At 49.0% G+C, this 14,602-nt stretch overlaps 1 protein-coding gene across 2 annotated transcripts in view; it reads left to right on the forward strand.

Annotated features, from left to right (window-relative positions):
* The window catches only part of LOC149371692 (uncharacterized), a 137,689-nt gene that overhangs the window by 102,188 nt on the left and 20,899 nt on the right, over positions 1-14,602 (forward strand). For both annotated transcript variants that reach the window (XM_089565933.1, XM_089565932.1), the window contains exon 2: positions 6,401-6,533. In XM_089565933.1, coding sequence (XP_089422059.1) covers positions 6,436-6,533 — 98 coding nt within the window. In that variant the 5' untranslated portion in view covers positions 6,401-6,435. The remainder of the gene's footprint in view (positions 1-6,400; positions 6,534-14,602) is intronic.

Here is a 14,602-nt window from a genome sequence, read left to right on the forward strand (position 1 = left end):
CCACCGTTTATCCATTTGACCAGCACAAAGACAGAAATGCAGAGCGTCTCCATTTCGAAGCTTTAGTACCTTAAAACGCACAAGGTGAAGGGTACACCCCTGACCAGACCTTTCTAGACGGCGTAGCTGGCACACTGCAAAGACAGCGATACTTCAGCCCTGCAAAGAGATCTCCTTCATGCGGTGAACTCTGTTCCGTTGCGTAGAACGAAATACAACACCCGATCAAATGTTCCGCGTATCAACTTTCATTTTCAGTAGACGTCCAACTTCAACGGATTAAAGAAGTTTGACGCGAGGAGCTGCGAGTCAAAAGCCACATGGCCATGCGCTGAAAAACCTTGTGAGCCGCTTAAATGGCCCCAAATGCGGTTCGCTTATTGCGCATCTAGAGGGTCCTCTGGTATTGTGTATGCTGCTCTGTAGAGCACAACGTTTCATATAATGCACAATGATCAAAGATACGCTAAAATACACCCTTTCTTCGTTCAAGTTTCGTAAATTTATTGTTCTTAGGCCGGAAACTGCCGACTATAACGGAAATGTTAGGTCAATGCAAACATTGCAGAATCTAAGGTTTCGTTTCCTTGTCTCTGCTCTAGTTTTATTTCTCGCTTCCGGTTCGCTAAGGTATTGGTTTGTCGCTGCGGGTTTCTGGCATTGGTGTAAACGTGAGCGCAAAGAAAAACATCGAGGAGCGCCCAGCAAGCGCTGCCGTTTTGCGCACTTGGCACAAAAGTGCTGTAAACACCGCTCTCTGTTTCTCATCCATGCTGCACTTGAGTTTTCGGACACTGTGCAATGTTCTTTCCTCATTCTTGTGTCCTGCATCAGTTGAAGCATACGACTGTCTGCAAGACTGTAGTGAGACGGTCTAGAAGGGCAGTGACCGGGGGTCGAAAGGACTTGAATGCTTCACTGTTTGAAGTGCGCCGTATGCAATACCCATTCCTGTCCCGAAATTTTTTCACAGAGGTTATGGCACTCAAAATGACGTATTTATGCCGAGTAGGCGCTCGTTAATAACTGCCTTCTCCGGCCTCTACATCCCCAAAGCGTTCGAGGAACGTGCTCGCCGAGCCTATCGTCCCTTAAGCGCACGCCCTAGAACGTGGGAGGTAGTCCGTGCACGCCGAGATAATTGCGCCCTTTGCGCCAACACTCCCCACTGACTGCGGCGACAAGCGAACCCGAAGAGTGCGAATTAAAGGTGTCGGGTGACCCATTCGGCATTCGCGTGAGCCGCAACTTATTTCACAGGTCGAATTGCTTCATCTAAGTGCAAACTCTGAGCTTCCGTGCAGGCGCTGCATGCGGCGGCGTCGACGGGCTGCGCAACCTCCTTTCGGCGAGGCTCCATCCTCTGACATCCTTAAATCAAGAAATACTACGCACGATGCAGCAGGCAAAGCATGGAGTACGGTGCGACGCGATGCGTTGCGCATTCTCTCTGGGATCTGACACGTAATCTCGAATAATTTCTCTCGCTAAACTATTTTTTATTGCAGAGCGTAGTTTATCCGCACAGAGGCCGCAGAGTGTTGAATGCGCGGAAGTGCTTGCGAATGCCTGTTTGTGTTCATGCTTGCAATTCAAAGGTGAGGTTATGCACTGAAAGGTTTTTATATTTTGAAGCGAAAAGCTTCACTAGGCTAGTCAACACCGCGCTTCGCGTGAGCCGGAGGCCAGATTTGACACTTCCGCGCATGCGCGAAACCGAGCGACGTCACGCACGGCGCAGGTGGCCGCCGTCGGCGCCGCCGCCACTGACTCCGTCGCCTGACCTTTCGCCGACGCCGCGCGCTACTGAGCATGTGCGTCGCCGCTTCTCCTCCTCGTCACCGTTTGACCTTTCGCCGCAGCCGTGCGCAGTACGCATTTGAAAGGAGGGGTATATAAGGGGCGCTTGCTCATAGAACAGGCGCAGACTCTCGCCATGGAAGGAGAAGAAGAAGCAACAGTCGGACGGCGCATAAACACCGATCCAGAAGTGGCAGCTTGGGAGTTGGCTGAAAAGCAGCGAGAGCTTTTGCTTCGAGATATCCAGGCTTAACCTTACCTAAGCCACAGCCAATTTTTATTATTCGAGATGTTTGCCATTAAGCATACATCTCGAATAAAGAGGGCGCCTGTGTACGCGTGGGTTTCCTCTTTCATCCCTTTCAGCGGCCAGTGCGTGTCCGCTTTAAGAGAGAGAGGGGAAAATGGGCGGCGGGTGCACAATTTGGATACAGGAGAGCGCAGATTTCTTAATTGCAGCTGTGCTTAAAGAGTCCGTCGGTTTCTTTCTGGCGCCCAATTACAGATGCTATGAGCGCACAAAAGGAGCCGAATGCCTTGACGTACGATTACTTCGAGGCCGTCAAGCGCGGTGCTAAAGACAGGCAGCGTCAGTCGTTGTTGTGCGCTAGGCCTTCGGTATAACTGACTGTTTCCAGCCTTCAAGAACAAGTGTCGGTCACGGAGGTGGCTCGCAAACAAGTGCCTCCTCAGTCAACCTAAAGCCATTTTAGTGCATGTAGTTCCGCGAGTGATGCTTTCAAAAGAGGCTTGTGTATAAAGGAGCAGATAACTATAGAATATCGTGTACTTGCATTTTTTTATGCTCCCTGCCGCAGCGCCTTTAAGACACTGCGCCACAAGCTAGATAAGACATTACAAAATGAGACATGTGAGCCCGTCAGCGAACTTAGAATAAAGTCAAAAGGCATTACTCCGGCTTATGCATTTTCTTTTTACAGACGCTTTTCTCCTGAAGCCCATTTGTTTATATTTAGGCCCACAGCATCTGTCTGGGAGGAACAGTGTCTCATTTTTAACCCTTTGTAACGGTTCGTCCAGTTTCCCTTCCTCTACTGCTGTGTCTGTCTACATTACACGAGCCTAGCACATAGCATTGAGGCTGAGCACTGCCTCGTTTCCTAGCTTCCCGAATCTACCCCAAGCAGCCGGAGAGATCGGAGTGTCAACTATAGCTAGTACGGAAAGAAAGCTTGCCGTTTACTCGGTAAAGAGGGAAAATAAATCGACGAACACAAGAGCGCATCCCTGCGTTTCGGTCACAATCCTTCTTCGCCTTAATGGGATAGCCCATGGCTGACCACTGGCCTGTGTAATTAAAACACGCCGCCAGGCCTTTAGCTGGATTATGCAAGCAGCGTTCTCTTTTTGTTCGAATGGTAGGCATTGTATTGCTTGTGTTTTTATACCGATGGTCACCTTGAGAAACAGCCCAGGCGACTGAACTATCTGGTCAAGATTGCAGTTCTGTTCAGCCTCTGGGGAAATTGTCGCGGAAACCGCAGTTTTGGGCACGGAGAAAGGCGGAATCATGCTCAGTCTTTCTTTTTCGCAAACGCTGCAATTAATCTGACTTTCTCAAGCAATTTAGGAGAAAGCCACCCCTGCGAAGCCGCTAAGATGAAGGCACAGTTTAGGTGTCGCTGGCATGGCGTGCAATTCTGGTTTACGGAGTTAAAAAAAAAACCGTCGTGCATTTATTCCAAACGTCAAGATTTCATTGGCCGACGCAGATAACTATAACAAAATTATTTTGCGCCATGCGATAAGTTTTGACGAGTTTAACTGGCCATCAGTTGCTGACAGCAACAGTACGGAAATGTGATATTAAGAAATGACAAAAAAAAAGAAATGCAGCCTCGGTTACCGCTTCTGATGCACCGACGGTGGCCGGTTCGAGAGGCACATTTTCTGCGTATCTTTTTTCTTCTCCCTGGTCCGACTTTTTTAGTGGAATTATAAAAAAAAAAAACATTTGGAGGGGGTTTAGCTTTGGTTAAGCGTGGTAGGTTGCGAAAGCAAAAGCGCAGCGCCTCCAACAGAAGGAACGCAGTGCGCGGCGTCTACACGTCACGCGCGGCTGCCGGCCGCCGCTGCGCGACGACTCGACTTGGTAGCCCATCTCTCACCCTGGTATGACGTCAGAGGTCATTCTAAAGGTCAAACGTGGCTACCGGCCGCCGCTACGCGAAAGGCCGTTCATGAGCGTAGTATTGCTTTCGCAATAATAAAAAACAAGTGCAGACAATATTGCCCAATAAGAATTCAATAGAATGACACGGACGACGGCATGCTAGAGGTATCTCGTCTCCCCGCCTCAAAAACCTATAGAAGCAAACGTAAGGTTATCGAACTGGCATAAAAGCCAAATGCAGAGCGCTATAGCGGCGAGAAGTCCAGAACTTTTCATGCTTTCTTTAAATTCTGAAAACAAATTGTGGCCGTCCGCACAGCGTTCTTAAACGAAAACATTTCGAAGCGTTCCTGTGGTGAACCGTCTACCGTTCACATAATCTTCAAGACAACTACCTTTATGGCACTAGTGGCTGCGCGTGTGAAATTGCCGTGTTGATTTCCTACATTTTCTCTGCGCATCTGCGTGCCTTCCACGAACGAGCCCTCCCCTTTCCTACCCGATCGGCCTTAGATGCCGCCCTCATAGCATTAAGCCCACGACCGGTGACCCTTCGGTGGATCCCTGCTCATATGGGCATCCCCGGCAATGAGCTGGCTCACCAGCTTGCCTGCGAAACTATACACCGGGCGCCGGGGATCCCATGGACGAGCCCACCGACGGAGCAGGCGGTCAGGGCTTACAAACGCACTGTCGACGAATACTACACGCAGCAGAAATTGGACTTAGCTGATTTACCACCCCCACATCCATCCTTATCGATCCGTGAAGCTCGCATTCTTCGCCGAATACAGTTTAATCTCCTACATACACCAGGCAAACTTTATCGGTTCTGTACCGGTACACTTCCACACCTCAGTGTCCAAACTGTCCACACACATATGCAGACATTGAACACTGCCTTACACAGTGCCACTCAGCCTTCCATTTTTCTTTCGTTTAGAAATTGCTGTTCTTGTTAAACATTCTTTCAAATATTGCCTGACTTTTTGTGTGTGTTTTGTGCCTTGTTAAAATAATCAGCCAGGGATTAACAGCATTTCTGAATAAATAGATAAACAACCCGCCGCCATCAACACGTAATGCAGTTCTATGCAGCGAGAATTGACACATGCACTTGAGCCTGTGCTCATTCCTCAAATAAATGGACTGCCGCTGAAGAGGCTAAGTGGTTGTGGTCCTCGGCTGCTGACCCGAAAGACGCGGGTGCGATCCCGGCCGCGGTGGTCGCATTTCGATGGAGGCGAAATGATAGAGACCTGCGATGTCAGTGCGCACTAAAGAACCCCAGGTGGTCGAAATCATCCGGAACCCATACGCTACGGCATGCCTCGTGGCCTGAGTCTCTTTGGGACGTTGAACTCTCTAAACCAAGCCACTCAAGTAAACGGAGATCCGTTTACCGTCCATGGTCTCCTTACCACGGCAGGTACAAATTGTGGCCGATACAGCATGTCGTCTTGCTTCCAGTTGCCACGCTGTCAATATGGGATCTATAGCCCTAAGGGATATATATAAACACCGGGGAATAGTAGTGCGTGAGTTTAGTGCACTATATCTTTATCAGAAAAGCAGCAGGCGTAAGAACTCTGCGATAGCTTAGAAGAAAATGGGGGCAGCTGGATGACCAAACTAGCGCGCGTTCTGCTACACGTAACCGCTAGCAGTGTTACGCCTGAGCGCCGGTGGCTTGCATGCGGTTGATAGGATAGGATAGGAAAACTTTTAATGTCCAACAGAGAGAGGGTAGCCAGAGGGCTACCCACCTAGACGACGGCCGAAAGGTCTTGACTCTCGGCGGCGGCTTCGGCCAGTCGCCGGATCGGAGCTGGGTAGTAAGGTCTCCCATTGGTCTTTGTGTTTATACCTCGTCCCTCCCGGGGGGCATGAGGACATTCCTATAGTATGTGGTCCAAGGTGGCCCTAAGTTCGCAGTTTGCGCATGTGTCTGAAAATTGCCCTGGGTACACAAGACTCCAGAGGACCGGGTTTGGAAAGATGTAAGTTTGTAACCGGCGCCAGTTGATGGCTCGGTATCTGGTCAAGGATCTATTCGCTGAAGGAAGTCTAGCCCGTTGCAAACGATAGTGTTGTGTAATTTCTCTGTATGTCACCATGCGATTCCTGTCTGTAAAGACCACCTCGCTCGGGTCCGCCCGGAAGGAAAAGCCTCGGGTGAACTCGTGGGCCGTCTCATTACCAGGCAGGGATGTGGTTGAAAAAAGTATTCAGTTGTAGCCTTGTTGCTGCCGTTAGTGGTTCTGCATTCTTGTGCTTTACCAAGCAGGATTTGGAATTAGTTCTCCGCGCCATACTCTCCCTTCTCCAGTTTCTGCCTGGCGGGCATTCCAGCACGTTCTGGTAGGAGGCCCTCTTCGTGGTGGCTCTCGCTCTGAATGCGTGTGCGCCAAACGTACGACGAGTACTGGCCAGTGTTCATGCCGCCGTTCTTCTGTCTGCTCCCAGGCGTATCCAGCCAGCGTCGTCGGGGGCCACCTGCAATGAGTCGAAGCCTGTTCTCCGCCCAGGCGCTGTGGAGCTGCGTTTGCCTGACTGTGATCGTTGGTTCCCTGCTCGCCGACGCTGATCTGGACTGCAGGTGAGGACCCTCCCTTGAATTCATTACGACCTCGACAGATGACTTTCGCAAACAAATCAAAATGAAATAATGGCTATTTTCACGAAACCGACGTCACGCTGCGGCGGCGCTGCGAACAGTTCCGGAAGGGTAGACGCAAGACGTGAGTGGTTCACACCGGCTCACGCAGATGTTGTTGCAAGAGTTTTGCTGTCGAATGTATCGCTGAAACCGTGTTGCGAGGATTCTCGCATGCTGAAAAGATTTTCACGAGTTTTCCGGCGCCAAAAAACAAGAGAGCATGGCGACAGGAAGCTTGTACGTGTGTACCGGAGCACTTGCACGACTACGGCAGCGGAGTTCTTATGCACCGAGCTTCTGATTCCGGTGGGATGGTATGCGTGGACGTCTGTAAATTTGCGGCGCCTGCCTGCCTGTAGTGGCAGGCCTTTGTACGGCGTGCGACCATGGTGATTTCTTATCTACGTAGGGGGGGGGGGGGGGGGGGGGGGTAATTATATTATATAATGCTTTACATATCCGCTTCGTTTTAATTCTTTTTGCCTTTCGTTATTGTCCTATGCCATCGCTGTGAATAGAAAGATTCACTCGGATGGTAGGAATCCTTACGTTCGTTACGCGCGTTCTATCCGCTGCTTACGAACAGAGAGCTCAAAACGTGGTTGCTTCGAGAAAATAGCGCGCATGGAATTCGATTTCATATTGGTTTATGGGGCTTAACGTCCCAAAGCGACTCATGTTCTACCTGTCCACATGATTAAATATTGATATCCGTATCGAAAGTAGCACGTGGACATCAAAATTTACGAGTATGAAAAGACACATAAGTAGGGGCAGCTTTACCAGTTAAAGCTTATGGAAGTGTGAGATTGTTTGTGAATTGTTTTGAAGCGAAAGCTTCACTACGGTACCTAGAGCAGCCTTCGCCGTACGACCAGCTTTCATCTTCAAAAGACATTGAGCTTCGAAAGCAAAGGAAAGACGCATAACTGGCCCCCTAGGACAGTGGACACCTTATTCGCACTCTAAGCTACGAAACCAATGAAGCGGAAGCTTGGAAAGCAATGTAAAGGCGCATAACTGCCCTCTTTTAACAGTGGGCACCTCAGTCGTGCTTTAAGCGACGTGGCGGTGGTGACAATGTGCACTGCATGGGTTGGCTTTGACAATGTTGTGGCAGAAACGCGGCACTGAAACCATAGGCTGTCGGCGTTCATGGTGTTCATTGGCGTTGGCGTTGACAACGTTCTACACTCCGATGATTTTAAGGAAAAGAAGTGCGCATAACTGGCTCCCTGGGTCAGTGGATACCTGAATCGTGCTTATAGGTACGTGTGGTGATGAGAGAGAGATATGGGCTGCATGAGTTAGCGCTAACAACGTTGTGGCAGACACAGTACACTGCTGCAATAGGCCGCAGCGTTCATTGGGTGAGCAAACTCTCGCAATCAACCCTTAACTGCCGCATGCCAGGGTGGCAGGGTGGATGCGATGCCTATCCAGTGTCCGGAGCGAACTCAACGTTACAGACGTCAAGCCGCTTATAGTTTCCCAATACGCCATAGCTTTCGCTCTCTCACCAGGTTCAGCAGTAGTAAAGACAGAAGACGCGACTTCACCCCCTTCATTCCCGTGTCAATAAGCTCACGCACCATTCAGGTCTCCTCACTGTAGAAGATTTCATTGCCCACCACCCCGCTTGAGGTTGCCGCACCGCCAACCGAAAGGGTAACAATCTGTGGTTACGAGCACAGGAACTGAGCTTCACCCTTTTTACTGATCCTCACACTCCCACCTGCGTAGGAAACAGCGTGTCTGCTGACACTTCACCTGATCGAACATTCTGCAAAAACGTGCGGATAGAACGGTGGCTCAACACTGGGGATGCCCTCGGCAGTGACAATTATCTCCTCGCGACCACCCTCAGCACGTCCCCGTACCGTCGGAAAGCTCGCCCAACCCTAATCACGGATTGGGACAAGTTTCGTTTCCTACGTGCTCAGAACGCCGCTACCACGATTAATGACCTGGACGAGTGTAACTCCAACCTCCAGGCAGATGTCTCTGCTTCTAGTAAGGAATCACCAACCACGGCTGATCAATACAATACAGACAGCCGTCTCCTCCACATATATGGCAGGCCCGCGAAAGCATGCAAAACCGCTTGAAAACACAACGCCACAATAGAACGCTTCAGCGTCGAATAGCTCATACAACAAACAGATTGAGGCGCACACTCTGGCATTATGCCGCCGCGGTGGCTCAGCGGTTATGGTGCTCGGCTGCTGACCCAAAAGACGCGGGTTCGATCCCGGCCGCGGCGGCTAGAATTTCTTTGGAGGAGAAATTCTAGAGACCCGTGTACTGTGCGATGTCAGTGCACGTTAAAGAACCCCAGGTGGTCGAAATTTCCGGAGCCCTCCACTACGGCGTCTCTCATAGCCTCAGTCGCTTTGGGACGTTAAAACCCCATAAACCACTCTGGCATTGGCTACCCAGCAGTAGAGTCAAGTTTGTGACAACACGCGTGGCCAGCACGGGCTGACCCGCGCCTGGCACCATCTACGATACCTTTTAGACCCGGACGGTTGCAAAACATCCCAACGAGACAGCATTTCCCGCATAGTCCATCAACACCCCGGCTCAGACCAGGATCTTCTCGATGAACTTCGTGTCCGCTATCTCAGTACTTCTTCCCGGACCTTCTCCCCCCCCCCCCCCCCCCCCCCCCCATAAATGGGTGGTGCCAACCCTGCCCTCGATGCGGAGATTTCGGAGGCTGAGGTAAGATTCGCTCTCACTCAGCTCTGCCCTAACTCTGCCCCGGAACCGAACGGCGTTTACAACAAAACTCTCCGTAATTTAGATGACCCGTCCATAGAGGCCCTCACTGCTGTTATGAATGATTGCTGGAGAGAGGGCAAAATCCCCGAAGCATGGAAACATGCACGCGTGACTTTCATACCGAAGCCAGACAAGCGACTAGCTCTCGAACACCTCCGCCCAATCTCCTTCACTTCCTGTGCTGGGAAACTGATGGAGCACGTCATTCTCAACTGTCTTAATCATTACGTTGAAGATAACTATCTCCTACCATGATTGGCTTATGCTCGAATTTCTCTACGCAAGACATTATGCTCCAGCTCTCTCGAGAGATACTGTGCCCCTCTTCCAGAGCGGGCTCAAAGGCTATTCAAGGGCTTGATTTAACTGAAGCATTTGACAGCGTCTCGCACGGAGCTATTCTCGCTAACCTCTCCCTACTAAACCCTGGTCACCGTACCTACGAGTATGTACGCACTTTCCTGTCTGGTCGAACAGAATTTGGCTCTCTCCTCTCATCTTAAAAGTGCGTCTGTTCAACGCAATGTGTTGTTTTCGGCGTGCGCTATACTTCGCGACATGAAGATAAAGCCATATCTCACCATGGACAAAACTGGTGCCCATTTACACCTGTCTGCTTTTCTGCTCATCTAATGCAATGTACAGTAAGTATATTTTAATACAGGACATGCTGATTGTCAAAGGGTGCTTCGTTTCAATATATTGCTTGCGGAAATGCGTATTTCTGTAGTTGTAGGGATGTTTTAGAACTAACACCAGCCAAACCAAGTAAAAAACCTCATCTTTCCGACAATCCCGCAATGGATGATGTGCCCTTTAAGAAATTCGCATAGTCGATGTATTTCGAGCGCGTTTAACACTTTAGCCTCGTTTTATTGAAAATCAATGACGTCATTAGTGGGGGAAAGTGCTACTTAGGGAAGCAAGTTTAACGAATTGTAAAAATGGCCTACTAGGACCGTCGATAAAGCAAACGTTTCATGGTGTCTTATAGATCGTTGCCCCTTGTGCCGAAGCTCGTGAAAATGCTTGCGAGTGGCGGTGTGGCTACGGCAGAGGAGACGTTGCTGAGTTTGTCTATAAACTACTGATCAGGTAACCTAAACCAAATTTTTATAAGAAAAGTAAAGCGTGCTCTAGCACATGCGACAGCAACGGAGAAAGGCAGGCGAATGGAAGGCAGCAAATTCAACCGACAGTGCTTGGGCAGTCGCGAAGAACTGCGCCACACGCTTAAAGATTTTCCGCTTTGATCTTTTTCATCTTGTAGTGCTGCTGTCAGCGCTGAAAACTTGAACCCCAGCTTGCTTTAGTCTGCAAAACGCGAGGCGAATGTCGGCTTACGTGCTGAGAGTGGAAAGCGCCAGTCATCAGAAGTCCGCGAGCTTAGGTTTTTTTTGAAATTTTTGCGAGGGTGTTCCAACATTTTGCTGGTACAGGTGCAAGTAATATAAAGTAAAGCACTTAGTTTATTCATAGGTATATTGGGTACGCACTCAAAAAGCAATTTTATGTGTACTTATCCGCTGATCCCGAGAAAGTACTTCAAGAATCATGAGTTCATTAGAAAATTACTCAGAGAAAAAGAAAAGCTTCCCGCACATATTAAGTGATGAATCGTTAATATCACGTAAGTAAGGCGTTTTCTTTAATATATTCCGCTCTACGGAAGAGAGTGCAGCTGGTATATGAGGGGAAACGCTTTTCATTACCGTTTTATTTGCCTTAGCCCTCAATCTTCCTCTTCTTTTTAGCCTTTCCGGGCGCTTTGTTCACAGCTACGTTCATTTGTGTGAACTCGATTGTGTATGTAGCCAACAGCTTATCATAGCCGCTATCAGCGATTTCCTTGGTTCAAGAAAATTTAGCGCTTACCTTATCGCAACTGGACTGCTTACTTTATATTAGCTAGCGTACACAAAAATATTTCTCTAAACAATGAGCTTGGCAGCATGTTATTCGACACAGCTATGTGGGCAAACATGGTCACTGGCAATTACATAACTTTATTCTTGGTTCCTGCCGTCATGTGTATCACCAAAAAAAAAAAAAGAAGACGGTGATCCTAGGATCTCTCGAGTGCTTGTCTGACCTCTTTCAAAGTTACAGTTCTTCACCATTGTGGTGCTTGAGACAAAATTGTGTACATTCCCTCAGGATGTAACAGCTAGTGTTTGTAGTCGCTGGACTAATTGGCTTTGTTGAGACCTGCGTGTAATTTCAAGATCTTCTTTTAACGTTCAAGGTATGGCGTGCGGCGTCTGTAAGGGCTAGTATGAACAATGCCAGCAACGCCTATCTCAGGTTGTAGGACGAGAACGGGAACAGTACTGTGCCGTATGCCGTATTCCGTGCCGATCGATCCCTGTACTGAAACGGCACCTTATTTGTGCGTTCCTTTCATTGTACATGCTTCTGGAGGAATGATATGCACGTAAGACGCATCCAGAGATTCGAAGGCCGAGAAGGGAATGGACAAACCTCAGCCGTGCAGCTGTTGATTTACGCTGCTCGAGATATTGCAGTCTAGCGTCTGAACGAACTTTGTTTTGCCGGATTTGTTCAGACAAATGAATCTCCCCGCACCGCGAAGCAACGCGGCAGTTCATGCTGGCGCTCCTGAACACCTGTCTTAAATTAAAGTTCACTATATCCGAACTTCCGTTACAGTGAACGGTTAAATTACCGATACTAATGGAAGCGCGCTATAGCCGGTTATACCGGTTGTGTGGAGCCTTGCTGAAGCGGGCGAGGAGGGAAGAGGAAGAAAAAGGTATCAGGGCGGCAAAAAAGGGAGCAGGACCGAAAGTTTTCCCATGTGGTCGACGTCGTCCGGCTGAATAAAATTGATGGCCGCGAGATTGCGCCCGCCGGCGGAACACAACCAAGAATAGACTCTGCGCGCCTTGGCTTCCATTTCTTTTCCTTTTGTCAAAATAGGTAAGCGAGAGGGAAAAAGAAAAGCTCCTGTCTGACGCGCAAGCTGGTGGAACGCAGAAATTGTTCCTTCGATGCCTTCACAACTGTCCGTACGCTGCCCTGGAGAGATAGGCACGTAACAATAATGAGTTGAAAGGTTTCTGACCGATTTGTGACGAATAGTCCTGCTGGACAATCACAGAGTTCAGAGAGGCGAACACATCCAATGAATAGAATTGTGACGCGTAGAAGCATGCACAGACACATTATAACTTCTGGGGATTCACACTATCCAAGAATGGCGTTCCAGATGGAAAATTATAACAAATCATGATAGTATAAGTTTTTGCAAGGATTACTTGGAACACTATAAAAAGATAGAGGGGACTCTTAAGCTCCGCCTTAATGATATGACGCGACGGTGTTAATGAGTTAATGCCCATATTTCTCAACTTTTTGAAATTTAAAAGATTTATTTCAGCAGAGCAGTTACAGCATCTGCTGCAGGGGCAGAGGCTAAAGGCTGTGGCGCCTGACGAGGCCTCTGTCCCTCTGCAGTCGACGGAAGTGCAATACAAATTTGAGCATAACAAGAAGGTAAGTCACATAATTAAAACAAATGTGGGTAAATTATGTCATTATAATCACAACATTAACACAATATGATATGTACAATAATATGCAAGGATATTATACAGAGATTTTGTTCAGTATACAATACATTGAAGGACACTTATAACAAAAATAAAGTGAAAAACCATGGTACAAGAGAAGGATACATCCTGTGTATGCATGTCATAAGTACTCGTCACTCCCCGTACAAAACACCTGATATTATTAGGACATCTTTAAAGGGGTGGAGACACCAAATTTGTGGTTCGCGCGTTCTTAGTTTCAAACGTTTCTTATGGCTCCAGGAAGCATGATACACACTCAAAAGATTCATATATTCACAGTGAATAATTTATTATAGCATTTTTAGGCGAACGATTTTCGGTTTCGGTTTCGGAACGCCGAGTTGTACAGTGACGTCACAGAGGGGGAAGATCAACTGCTTCGCTTGGTCACGTGGGCCCACAAAAGTTGTGACGCACCTACTGCTGCATCGTCTGCTTTCTCACACACGTGCTGACCAGCGCATATGAAAACAAACAACTGCACGTCTAGTCCCAGCAGCTCGGATTCTGACAGATCTGATTCCAACGAGTGAGGACATCGATTTTTTTTTTTGTTCGCACGCTAATATCGCCTTCGCGGGTTCGCGTGAGGATGCGAAACACTTTGCAAAATGCCAGTAAGCATCGCTGCGCCGCTCTACCCAAGCTGCGCCCACAACCGGTGTCACACTTCGCTGCCGTGCAGCAGTACCTGAGCGCTGCTTGGGATGGTGTACAAATATCACAAGAAAAGACAAGATCGCCTTGTTATCAGAACTGCCAGCTATACTCGAGCAGCGACAAAGCATGTCTGCTTATGTTGGGAGCTTTCGGCAACGGCACCGCTCGCGGGCGCTCCGGGCGACGAGCTCTGCTGCTGCCTGGCTGCCGTGGTCGTCGCTAGGCCTATAGCCTGTTTAGCAAGCGGCCGGCGCTTCGGAAGTCGCCTGCGCTATAATAAAAGGCCTACTTTTCACAAATAGCTGTAGTGTTAACAGAATCATCTCACAATAAAATAATAGTATGGTCAATCTCCTGCACGCCTTCGGCAGCGGAGCTAGCGGGCGCCAGGCGAGCCGGACCCCGATGTCGCGCCAGCGGCAGCTGCTATAGCGCGGTTGTGAGAAATTTGCTCATATCACAGTTGTTACCTCTACTAGCAGCTCAGTATTGGTCAGCGATCCTCAAAAATGACACTTTTTTCACATTTCTTGTCCCATGGTTTATTATTTACGTCAAGAACACTCTTTAGCTCGCTTTTATGACGTCGGCAGACGGTATCCAGGCTGACCTACCGGCCGGCAGACTCGGCGTACTTCACGTCCGCACAAGAAAATACAAAACAGCCATGCTACCAGAAAGGATGCTTTCTAGATTCGAGATACGACAGCATGACTGTGCTAAAAGTGGATCTTTCGGCAGCGACACTGCCTGCGGCAACGCCGGCCGACGACCTGCGCGCTGGTCCCAGACTGCCCTAGTCGTCGCTAGGCCTAGCTGCTTTCGCATATCGACTCCGCAGCTGAGGGTGCTTCGGGACTGGCCAGCGCTCAGAAACGTGCTCCGCTCGGCACCCCTTTACTGTGAACTCGTCCCATAATAAAAGATATGCTCGATTTCCACGACGTCTTCAGCAACAGAGCTAGCAGA

The sequence above is a fragment of the Amblyomma mixtum genome, chromosome 1 (assembly GCF_055824585.1).
Source record: "Amblyomma mixtum isolate Tamu chromosome 1, ASM5582458v1, whole genome shotgun sequence".
Taxonomy (NCBI): domain Eukaryota; kingdom Metazoa; phylum Arthropoda; class Arachnida; order Ixodida; family Ixodidae; genus Amblyomma; species Amblyomma mixtum.